The following is a 12502-nucleotide window of genomic DNA, read 5'->3' as shown; positions in this document are numbered from 1 at the left end:
TTGTCCCATTTCAGAGAGAGATCTGGAGTAGAATGGGATAGTGAGTTACCTCTGTTACTGGGAATTGGAGGAGTGATGATAAATCCAGGCCTGAGTTGAATTTTCTAGGTACAAGCTTTGAAAGTCTTTAGAGCTAGGACAAGAGAAAATCAGAAAAAGGTATTTGCTACATTCTGAAATGCTTATATTTCTTAAGTGATCAAAGGTGGGTGTACTTTAGATGCAGGAATGGCGATGGTGCTGTCTGGTTCTGTTGAACCATCTCAGTTAGGAGAAAGAATAAGCTATTTCGAGACATAAACCCCAGTCTTTTCCAAGGTACCAGCAATTTCAGCAAAAATTCAGTGATACTTCCTTCTCACATAGGAAACAGGTATAATAATATCTGCTCTATCTAATACGTATTAGGATAATATTTCATAAATTATTTAATAAACAGTAAAGCCACGTTTTAAGTCTCTGTGGCGATTAGACAGGCATTAGACTTGAAGCCATATTTCAAATCATACAGTCAAATCTCATTATTTGTGGTAGTTACGGTCTATAAAGATGTCACAAATACTGAATTAACAAATACTGAAGCATTGCCTTTAGGAGTAACACAGTGTTGAATTCCTATTATCTTCTGGGCATGACATTTTCATCGCAGTCAGTACATAAACTTGTTTTATGTGTGTTTCTGTTGAAAAGACATTATTATATATTGTTGATTCCTTAATATTGAACTTACAGTCAAATATGCTGTAACTCATGTCTGAAAGTTTATCCAGCTTATCTAATACATACATTTTCTTTATAAGGCATACCACAGCCACCTTTTGCTTGGGAACACCAGACTGAACTTCAGTTTTATGCGTGGGGCCCATTTAAGCAGAAAAATCACCACCATCAAAAAAAAAAAAAAAGGTGGAAAATGTAGTCAGTATATAACAGAATCTGATTATATAGCATTCTAGAAGATGCAAAAACCATAAAGACAGTAAAAAGATCAGTGATTTGTTTTTTTACTGGGGAGAGGGGAGAGGGGAGGGATACATAGGTAAAGCACAGATTTCTAGGGTGATGTAACTATTCTGTATGATAAAACTCAGAACTTTACAGCACAGAGTGAATGAATGTATACACATTAAATTATCATTTAGGAGGACAAGGGGTCAAAGGAAATAATTCACCCTGTGACAAGATAATCTAACTATTGTATGTATGTATAACTGTATTATAAGCATGTAAAACAACCTCACTGAAGGAGGTGAGAAACAAGATGGTGACTGAAACAACTTTGGGAATGAATGGAGTATGTAAGACTACAAGCACAGAAATTGCATATAGACACTGTATTTGAGTTGATAAAGTTATTTCCCACTGAGGCAGAAGTTAACAATTCTGACACTGCTATATATGTATACGTGGATTAAGCAATTAAGTGAATGTGTGAGAGACGGCAGGCGTTATGCTTCTGCGTTTGGAGGTGGAATTTACAGATAAGAAAGGCATGTACACATATGTGTACATATACATATATGAGTAAATATATTCACATATATTTCTGGGACCTGTCAGCTGTGGGAGTGTAAAAGAAACAACACCCCAGTAGCAATGAGCATATCTAGTATCTAGATCTTGGTTTCTACTACCATTCTTCATTAAAAGTCTCCGGGTGTTCCATGGTGAGCAGGTCTATGCAAACCTACCCCCAAACGCCAAAGAAACTGAGAGGCTAAAGAGGCTGACAATTAGTTTCTCAGAAAGAAACATTTAATAGGAACTTAAAAACAGAAGCAATGTTTCCTGCAGCCACCAAATGGCAGCACTCACCCTCCCCAAAATACCCTTTACATAGCAAGCCTTTTTGGCAAAATGTGTAGCTGGTCACATCTCAGACTCTTGTGAAACACCTGACCACTGGGGAGGTTAGCTAAGCATCTTTATGAGGGGTTATCTGTACTACCGGCATTGTTTAAAGACATTGCTGCAGAATATCTTGGTATGCAGGAGTCAAACAGCAGTCATCATGGCAGCTGCACTTCAAGATGACATCACCCTTGCAATGCAACAGGCTATTTTCCTACACTGCACCGCTTGAAACCAGCCCTTACAATCTTAAATGCCCACCTCTTCTGTGATAGTCCCTGGACCTAGACAGAAGGTGCTTGATATTGTATGGCTTTAGTAGCATTGCACTGGCAATGGAAAACAGATTGGGTCCAGTGGAATTCCAGATGAGGGAGATTTGCAGGCTTGGCTGAATCATCTATATAGTCTTCACAATACCATGAAGAAGTAAAACAATGAGAATTATATACCATTAATAATTGGAATAGAAGAAATCTAAATAAAGTAATATGACGTTTAAGATATCCCTTGCCTTAATAGACTATAAACATGGGAAGAATGACTATCATCTTCTGAATTTCAGGACCCATGTATTCTGACAGTTTCAGTAATATGAGGATTTTGGAAATTCTAAAAGATTCTGAGATCATTTCTAATCAAGCATTTAGCTCCTAAGTTAGTATTAATGATAGCCCCAACTTTTGCTACTGAGTGACCTGCACAATTTTCTGAGTATTTACTTTCCTTATGTCAGATGTAGGGAATAATGAGATGAACAAGTTTTGATTCCTGCACTGTAGCAAATGAATTTACACAAAAATATGAAAGATGAAAAAAATAGTGATTACATGACTTTCAGTGTCATGAAACTGATTATTTAATCTTGTTATTATTCACATTGCTTGACTTTAAAATATTGCAGGTTAGTCCATCTCATAGTGGTGTTAGGACTAATTTCTTCTTGTGCTTAGAAAAGTGCCTGACAGATAGGAAATGGTTAATAGTATTGTTATTGATAAAACTGATCATTTTGGAATTTAGAAAACTCTCATCAATGCCTATGAAATAATAACTCCATAAGCCATTCCTTTAAATCTAATAGACTGAATTCTCATAAGTCCTCATCACTCATCATTTCTATATCCTGATGGCTTACAAATACTTCTTCATACCATGGTTTATGTCTTTGCTTAATATCAAGGAGAATTGATTCTATAGTAGAGCCAAACTCGATGATACTACGAATCTCACGTTGGTAATCATAAGCAAAGCCAGCAGCATGCATGGCTACCAATGAACCTTTTGAATCAAACACTGGGGAGCCAGAAGCCCCAAAGAAAAAATCAGTGTCATAGGTAATCACATCAGGGTTGTGAACTATTTTCTGGAAACTTCTTTGAGTGTACATATGAACATACTCTGGACTTCCTGCTTCTTTAGCCTGAATACGTTCCTGACATTTCTTTGCTCGCTGATCCTGAGGGATCACAACACAAGCATCGATTTGCTTTTTTTCTCCATATGGATGGCCAATAATATGTATCAACCCACTAAGTGGCACAGGACCAATTCCATTATATAGTTCCATAGGTACTTGTTGTCCATTTTCCTTCAGTTTAAGTACAGCATAGTCGAGCTCTTTATCATGTACCTCAAACCAAGATTCAACGAAAAAGCAGTTTGTTTCCTTTTCATTTGGTTCTTCGTAACCAAACGTCACCCTTACACATTGACCAATTACGTCTGCCCACTTACTTGACTCTATTTCTTCTCCTACAATGTCATCTATTACATGTCGACAAGTTAAAATGAACAATCCTTTAAAAACAAAGCAGGTGGCACAACCTGTAGTTGCACCGTCCCAGAATAAGTGCCCAACTGAGTCACTGAGATGTCCAAGAAGTTTCACTACTTTAACAGAGTAAGAGCTTTTTGTTACTTTCCCAAAGTTTGTTCTATGCAATTTAAATAATATTTCCCCATTTTTTCCTTTCATTTTTTTCTTGAAGTTTTCCCTGATTTTTTCACTTTCTCTTTTCAAACGGGGATACTGAGACATGATTTGTTCTCTCAACACACAGGTGTTTCTTTTCTCTGACTCAGGATTCTGAGGACCTGCTTCACTGGGGCCCATTCTGTTCTCAATCTCAACCTGGAAGAGTTTGCCTTCTAATTCATCAACTGGCTGGGTGTTTTCTAAAATGGAGTCATGGTTTTCAATGAGTTTCCAATTATCATTCTCCAGAATGGAACGAAATCTGCCATCCTTGCACAGAGCATCCTTGATGGTTTCTCCTTTGAAAGCATAGACACAGAGTTTGTACCCCTTTTTGTGAAGCTTCCCACATTTAACAATTTTTCTTTTATACTTCCCAATTCCAATTGCATGAATGTAGAATTTGACACAGTCAGTTGACGCCTTGTCATGCCGGCCAAATACTTGGTCATCTTTTTTCTGCTTACTTTTACTTTCAGAAAATGTAATGACCACATGGCATCTTTCAGGAAAACAAGCGAGGGGCATTCCAAGGTTTATGTACCCTTCGATTCCTTCTGCACCACACACAAGCATTTCTTGGCCTTGATGAGTTTCTATCTCTTGTTTGACAGCCTGGAGAGTGTTGAGAGCCATATATAAACTACCATTCTCATTATGTGTGAGCCCATGTTTCATTTTTTGGTTTTTCTTGTGATTTACATCCAGGGTAACATGTATTATCTTATTCTGGGGCATGGTCTGGTCTTCTTGATTTTTCTTAGGTGAATGGAATTGTTGAGCCTGGGTATTAGTTATGTCTCTTGGGCCACGTCTAGACACCATCCTCATTTGAGAAGTACTTGGATTATTTTGCTCCTTAGAGACCTAAAAATAAATGTTAGCTATTTTAAAACTCTGAATGCAACCCTAGTCTTTTGGTTCTCTTTTCAGTTATGAAATTCATAAAAGTCCTATGAGAAACTCAGAACTGATCTAAAAGGGCCAGTTAATAGAATTAAATCAGTGTTTGACTTGGGATCCAAAATGAAAGCTGAGCTTCCTATAACAGCTGTGAGATAAACTCTTGATACTACTATACTCGTGAATTTTTCTAAAAAATGTGAGGGAAGAAACAATTTTTTTTTCCCAGGTGCATCAGAAACAGAGGTTCTTAAATGTCCACTAGTGGCTGGGCATGGTGGCTCATGCCTGCAATCCCAACACTTTGGGAGGCTGAGACGGGTGGATCACCTGAAGGTCAGGAGTTCAAAAGCAGCCTAACCAACAGGGTGAAACCCCATCTCTACTAAAAACACAAAAATTAGCTGGGTGTGGTTGTACATGCCTGTAATCCCAGCTACTCGGGAGGCTAAGGCTGGAGAATCACTTGAACCTGGGAGGTGGAGGTTGCAGTGAGCCGAGATCGCACCATTGCACTCCAGCCTGGGCAACAAAAGTGAAATTCTATCTCAAAAGAAAAAAAAGTGCACTAGTATCAAAATAGTGTTATTTCAGGTCTTCTTTAATATCTTCAGCTACATAATTTTCATATTTTCTGAGGACAATGATGAATTACAGCCAAAAATTTGTTCTTGAAATACTGAATTCAGCAATAAGCTACCATAATTCATTATAAGCATTACATATAAAACAAAACCATGATTATTTAACTAATTATTTGGTTATAGTAATTTGTAGTAATAAATACTTTGAATCACCAAGCATATATCATGAAAACTCAAATTATTTTCTCTAGGACATCAACTAATCCCAGCATTTTAAAAAATAAAGAGGAACAGACATGACGGTTCTGTCCTTTTGATGGAGAAATTAAGGCACAGAAAGTTTTTTTGAAGGTATCTTCTAGGGACACATAATAACCAATAAATAAAGTGAATATCAAAATTGCAATTTCTAGTGCAATTTTTTTCCACTGGACTAGTGTATATATTCTTTTTTGTAAACTTTGTATTTATGATTGCCATTTTTGTAGGGCATTATTGTAAGAAACGGGTGGAGTTGGGGAGAGGAATTAAAGCAAGAGGACTAATCAAATAGTAGAAACTTGATGAAAAATTAGAGTATCTGTTTCCTATGTCTAAAAGACATATTTCCCCCAAGTCATATTCATCATGGCATGGGTACCAGCAGATGTGGGTTCATATGCCAGCCACACCCCTTACTACCAATGGGAATAACAATGCCAGATATATTGTAAAGATTAAGTGTAGCATTATTATATGACAATACCTAGCACAGTGACTAGCACATAATATATTAACATTTGTTTTCCTTCTTTATACTAATATTACAGATCAAAAATAAATAAAATGAACTTAAGCTAATACAGATTTACTCTGGGCATGCATATAAACAAGCATCCCTTCAGCCTAATGCTGTCAGAAATATCTTTGTCATGTACCCTACTGGAATACTATAATAAACTTCCTATTTATTCAAATGATTCTTGGGCAGATATAGACCCTTCTGAAAGGGGAAAAGGAACAGGATATAGTAATTAGCTCTGTCATGGAGTAGGGCAGAGAAAAACATAACCAAGTTTGCCTTAGACTTTTTAGATATATTCAAGTTTTCCAGAATCAGGAGAAAAGAAAACAAGTTGAGAAATTGTAAGCTTCACACTCAAATGCTTACCATTCCTCTAACTTTTTTCTTGATAAAGTCAAAGAGCATTTTAGACTCAGGGAAAGATACAATGGTTTGATATAACAGAGCCCAATCAGTAGAAAAAGGCCCAACTAGATGTCATTAAACTTAACTCCAAGTCTTCACTTCATTCTTGCCTCAAGCAACGACTCACTTTCCCTCTCTCCTCCAATAAACAAATTGAAGATTTGACAGAATCTTTCCTAACTGCCTAACGAGGTTATGGTAAGAACGAATACATAAAACATTGTTTTATAAACTGTATTCAAATGTAGCTCATAATTATGATTGAATAGATCAGTCATATTTCGAATGGTATGTTTTCATGCTATGAAAGTATTAATTTTGGTTTATTACATGGTTTACTGTGACATATTTTATTGAATTTATTTTGTTGTTTTTCAAGGAATATTACAATAGATTTTTTTATTAAAGACTGCTTCAATATAGCCAAGATATGTATTACAACTCCCTTCTCCATGCTACCCCCAAATAGATAAAATAAGTAAAAATAATTTTAACTTATTTAATATTCCCAACACACAAAGTAATTTCTTGGCAAGAAGAACTATAAAATCCAATGTCAAGGATAGCTAAGTCTAATATTGGTAAACAGTCAGGCTTCAGTATCCGTAGGTTCTGTATCTATGGGTTCAACCAACTGCAGATTGAAAATATTCAGGGATATTTTTAATTGAAAAGTTTCAGGAAATTTGCCTGAACTAAACATATATATATACTTTTTCTTGTCATTATTCTCTAAGCAACACAGTATATCAACATTTTATATAGCAATTACCTTGTATTAGGTAATATAAATAATCTAAAGATGATTTAAAGTATACAGAAGCATATGATCCATTATATGTCAATAATATGCCATGTTATATAAAGGACTTAAGCATTCATGGATTTTGGTATCCAAGGGATGTCCTGGAACAAATCTCACATAGGTACCAAGAGATGACTATGTTACATAAGTAGAATTTACAAACATACCGGAGAAAAATAGTGCTCGATTTTCCTGTTACATTTTTCACTGACTGAGTGCTTCTGTGACCTCTGCTTCTTACAGCTCATGATGGCTTGAAGATGAATGGATGGTTCAGCTGAAACATTAATTTCAAATGTTCAAGTTATAGCAGTATCTTCAAAGCTGTCATTAATTGTATAGAGGAAAAGATTAGCTAAAGTCCTATGTCCCATCTTTCCTGACGAGCTCCAGCCTTGCTCTCCCTGGAGATGTTACCTTAGCAAATAGTTTATTCACCAACTATAATCACCCCAACAATAAAAGCTCTCTTTTCCAGAACACTGTGTGTCAGGTACTTTATGAAAATTATACTAAACACTTTATGAAAATCATCTTTAGTTGCAAGTTCCCATAGATACCAGGAAAATTAGGTATATCTACACTTTGCTGACAGAAAGTATATCTTAGAGAAGGTGGACGAGCTGTCAAAGGCAGAGCTACGTGGCAGAGATGGAATTCAAATGGAGATATAAATACCTTATAGAATAATTTTCAGTTGGAAATTTCAAAAAGGTGTTCTAGTTACATTGATGTTAAAATCTGGTCTCCATTTAGGATGAAGATGGCAAGGGAAGATAAAATTACAAGGAAGTGGTGAACAAAGAGCTGATGAAAGAAATTTGAGATTTTAAAAAGAAATCTGGGACGTTTGCCCAGAATGATAGTCAGAAACCTTAGTTACTGCTTTAGATTTTTTTGTTTAAAGAGGTATTTTCCTTCTATCTTTCCTCTGATGTCTCCCTAAAAGAGGATAAACAAACTTTAAATAAAATAGTGACATCTTCAATAATAATAAATACCACTAAAAAGATAAATACCATTGAGGACAGCAGCCATGTCTGTCCTTAGTACCTCAATATCTAAAACAATGTCTGGCACATGCGAAGCCCTTGAAAAAGATACATTTCTAAAGATACATTGAATAAATGAATGGAGTAAGTAATGTACTATGCCTTGTTCTAAATGCTTTTCATCAACTACTTCATGTAATTCTTACAACCCTATGAGATAGGTATTATTTGTCTCATCTTACTGATAAAGAGCTTGTACACCCAGGGAGCTTAAACTTTTACTCAAGATCATAAAACTGAGAGAACATATTTTCAAGATGTTTTAGTATGAACAATTTATTACAGGAAAAAGAGAGAATGGTATAATGAACTTCTGTTCATTTTTTAAATCAACTTCTATAACAGTGAAACAGTAAAAGAACGAAAAAAACTAACTATTTTTGTTCAAGGAGGCCTTTACCCATTTATGCATAGAGGCCATGTTAATTTTAGAGCAGAGAGATAATATGTAAAAACAGTAGTCATGTAATTTTGAAAACGAACTCTGGGATAAAAGGGAAAGTATGTAAACAACTATGTGTTGTTAAAGATTTATAGGAGCGTTGTGACCTGGAGAATAAATATAATCTTTAGATAACTTCCATTTGAAAAGAAACACAGGGGCTAGAACATAAGTCAAACAATAACACATATAAACAGCCCAGGAAATTGACATTCTATAGAGACAGTTTATCTGTTCTCTCCAACAAATCAAGGCTCTTTGGAACATCAGGACAAAGACATTCCCAACCTTCTTTGACTCATGATGGTGCTCAGATGTCTGCAGTCAGTGGTCACCTCTTGATTGTAAATCCCTTCTCTTTCCCATGCCTTTAACATAAAGAGCCTAAATCTTGTACTAACTTTGGGATGCTATTCTGCCATATTCTCAGTTTGCTGGCTCACTCTCTGAAGGAATCTGCTTTTTGTCCCACCAACTCCCATTTCTCATGTTTGGCTTTTGAGGTGTGAGTTGCTAAACCTGGGTTTGGCTACCCTTACACCATCCTTTTATTTTACTAGATTATTTATGTTACAGCTAGAGACATCATGACATTTAACTCTAATGGTCACTTCTCATCTCTAAAAATTAAGTACTTTTTCTTACATAATCACAATACTGATTTACTCACTCCGAGATCCAGCTGAGGTACAGTTTCCTTTATATGTCTTTTAAGACTCTTTTATGGTAGAGAGAGCATTGATTTGTTGAAGAGAACAGAGAAATTGTCTCTATAGAATGTTCACTTTCTGGGTCGTTGTTTAACTTATGTTCTAGCCCCTGTATTTCTTGTCAAATGGAAGTTACCTAAAGGTTATGTTTACTCTCGTAACTGTTCCACTATAAAGCAAGAGTCCTGGTTCTCTAGTTTACTGTCAGTGAATGACTAAGGAAATTCATTTAGCCTTTCTGAGCCTCAGTTTCTTGTTTGTAAAAAGAAGCAATGATTCCAAACAAGATAAGAAATATGGAAGTGCTAAAACAATGTTAGAACTTCTAAGACCGGCTGAGTTCAAATATCAGGTAGCCACTTACTAACTGCATGACCTCGGGCATATTAATTAACTGTTTTTCCTTCATTTTCCTCACCCTAAGATGGGAGTCAACCTTGTTGTAAAGATTAAGAAATAGAGTGTGGGCTTGGCACAGTGGCTCATGCGTGTAATCCCAGAACTTTGGAAGGCCAAAGCTGGTGGATCACTTGAGGTCAGGAGTCCAAGACCAGCTTGGCCAACTTGGTGAAAACCTTTCTCTATTAAGAATATAAAAATTAGCTGGGCATGGTGGTGGCTGCCTGGTATCCCAGCTACTTGGGAGGCTGAGGCAGGAGAATGGCTAGAACTTGGGAGGCAGAGGTTGCAGTGAGCCAAGATCAAATCACTTCAATCCAGTCTGAGCAACACGACGAGACTGTGTCTCAAAAAAAGTATATATATACATACATATACGTGTGTGTATATATACATATACATAAATATTGCATGCAAAGCCTTTAAAACACTGGCTTGTATGTAACAGGTTGCCCAGTAAATAATCTAGCAATATAAAAAGGTGATGTAAATGTTATCAGTATCAATACACTTACCACAGGGGTACTCTTTAAACAGCAGAGAACCTAGGAAAATTAAAATAGAAAATATATAATTGCGGAACTGGGCTATGTTGCAAGATCCTTAAATGCAGGAACTTGCCCAACTGTTAAGAACAGTTGCCCAACTATTAAGAAAATCTGGGGATTCACTGTGTCTGTTAATGATGTCTCATCTTATGAAGCTTGAGAGAGGATCCAGGTGCTTTAGGAGTGATTAATAGACAGACTAAAAAAGGAAAATAAAACGGGCAGAAGGAAATATGAATTTTGCATGTACCTGAGCAATCACGGTGGAAATGGGCAAGAGGTTAAGAAAACACTCCAATATCTTCCCTCTCTCTACATTGTTTTCAGTATTCAGGATGAATCAGGTTATATCAAAATGTAAAGTGCCCTTAGCTATCCTATTCCAACCCCGTTTTATACTTGAGGTCAAGGTTCTACTTACCTAAAGGACTTGCTTAACTTCCTACAGTAAAGGGATAAAGCAGAGCAGCCTGTCCCACAGGGTCCATGTCCAGCCTACCTGAGAGCTCCCCTTAGGAATCTGTCTGTCTCTCATCTCTCCTACCTTCTCTCTCTCCTCCCCACTCTCTGCTTCTCTCTCCATGTCCTCCTCTCCTTCATCCTCCTCTTCCTGCTTCTCCTCACCCCAACCCCACCACCCTTTCTGCCTTTCCCCCAGGGGCAGGGGCAGGGGTTGAGGCTAACTCTAAGCCTCTTTCAATCCCACCACACCGCTCCACTCCCCACAGCACACAAGGGGACTTGCAGCACCACCGAAATAAAACCTGTGTCCTCCGGGCTCCTCAGATGGGTGGCGCAGTCAGTCCCTGGCTTCAGGGCATCCGTTCCTTCCCCTCCCAGCCTGGACTTGAGCCCGCCGCGGCCGCGCCCGCACCCTGCAGAGCACCCCCAGCGCCCTGTATGCTGGCTCCCTGCGCGCCTTGGCAGCACTCAGCCTGGAATCCAGCGCTCGAAGCAGGTTCCGCTCTTTGAGGAAGCAAAGACTCCAGAGCTCCAGCTGGGCGGGAAACAGAGCAGGTGGGGCTAGGAGTTTGAATCGCCCGCCTTTTGGGAACCGTTGCCTGCCAACCAATTGGTTACTTTCTTTCACTTTTACATCAGCCACGTCGCTTCCCGCCTAAACCGCCATCTCTCCTTTCTTTTGCTTCTATGGACCGCTGGAAAAGCGGAGAGACTGGCTGCTCCGGGGGCCTCAGGTAGCTACATCCACACACTACTTGCAGTACAAAATTCCAGGTCAGCCCCAGAACCAAAGAGTAACTCACCTAAGAGGACGGTCCGTTCCCACCAAGTCTCAGACGCCTGCACTCGTGATTTTTAGGGACTTTTCTCCTCCAGTTCCGTGGGATCCAGCACTTCGGTAGGAGAATAGAACTCACCTGCCGAATGGCTCGTCTGGCCAATGGACTTGAAGATACTGGAGTTTATCTTCTCTCTTTAGACAGCAACTCACCTACTGCGGAAGCGGATTGGCTGCGCTGGGGACACCTGCCGGCGTGCAAAAAAGAGTGATTGGGAAGGCGAGGCCGAGGGAGTGCGCCAACCTTTCCCAGCCACCGCGCTCCCCCTTGACGCCGCGAGCAGGACCCTGTCTCCCTGGCCCCGCTGCCCGCGGCGGTCCTTGCCTGCTTCTATTCTCCCGGTTTGCCCAGTCCGGAGTATTGGGAAGCGAAAGCGTCCTAGTTTCCGGTAGGTTGGGCTGGGCAGGGCTGGAGAGGGATCGGGAAATCTAAACTTAGGAGTGGGAGGAGCTGGGACGCTGGCGGCAGAGCCACTGTGTCAGCTTGAGTCTCGCGCGCGAGAGAAGCGGAGGTGGAAGTCAGGGCGCAGGAATATGGCTGTCCCCTCCTATAAATCACGGCTGGGGAGGAGGCGCGGAGGCACCAGGCTGTTGTCTGCAGCGCGCCGTCTGCAGCAGCACAGAGGAGGTGCTGAGGCTAGCTGGGTAAATGGAGAGATTCAGGCCCTTCCCGGGGCACGACCCCCGCCCCGCCTCCTGCCCCCCCCCCCCGGACATGCGCAGCAGGTGGGATAGGCCCTG

General features: G+C 39.2%; 1 protein-coding gene and 1 long non-coding RNA gene across 12 annotated transcripts in view; one reads left to right on the top strand and one right to left on the bottom strand.

Annotated features, from left to right (window-relative positions):
* Nucleotides 1-404: 404 nt before the first annotated feature.
* Nucleotides 405-12412, bottom strand: LOC101034567 (FAM111 trypsin like peptidase A). Of its 10 annotated transcripts, none has more exons than XM_074401513.1 (6): nt 12087-12412; nt 11727-11949; nt 11215-11458; nt 10429-10458; nt 7478-7587; nt 405-4696 (listed from the first exon to the last, which is right to left on the bottom strand). In XM_074401513.1, exons 5-6 carry the CDS (start codon nt 7556-7558, stop codon nt 2945-2947), a joined length of 1833 nt encoding a protein of 610 aa, XP_074257614.1. In that variant the 5' UTR covers nt 7559-7587; nt 10429-10458; nt 11215-11458; nt 11727-11949; nt 12087-12412; the 3' UTR covers nt 405-2944. The 10 variants fall into 10 exon arrangements, with proteins under 10 accessions (XP_074257614.1, XP_074257612.1, XP_074257613.1 ...); XM_074401511.1 differs by having other exon boundaries at nt 7478-7595; nt 11226-11458; XM_074401512.1 differs by having other exon boundaries at nt 11226-11458.
* The window catches only part of LOC120364665 (uncharacterized), a 35048-nt gene continuing 34493 nt past the window's right edge, over nt 11948-12502 (top strand). For both annotated transcript variants that reach the window (XR_012518173.1, XR_012518172.1), the window contains exon 1: nt 11948-12150. This is a non-coding gene — a long non-coding RNA (uncharacterized LOC120364665). The remainder of the gene's footprint in view (nt 12151-12502) is intronic.

The sequence above is a fragment of the Saimiri boliviensis genome, chromosome 6 (genome assembly GCF_048565385.1).
Source record: "Saimiri boliviensis isolate mSaiBol1 chromosome 6, mSaiBol1.pri, whole genome shotgun sequence".
In the NCBI taxonomy this organism is placed as follows: Eukaryota; Metazoa; Chordata; class Mammalia; order Primates; family Cebidae; genus Saimiri; species Saimiri boliviensis.
Note: the sequence above shows the minus strand (reverse complement) of the source record. Positions and strands in the feature narration are given on the sequence as shown.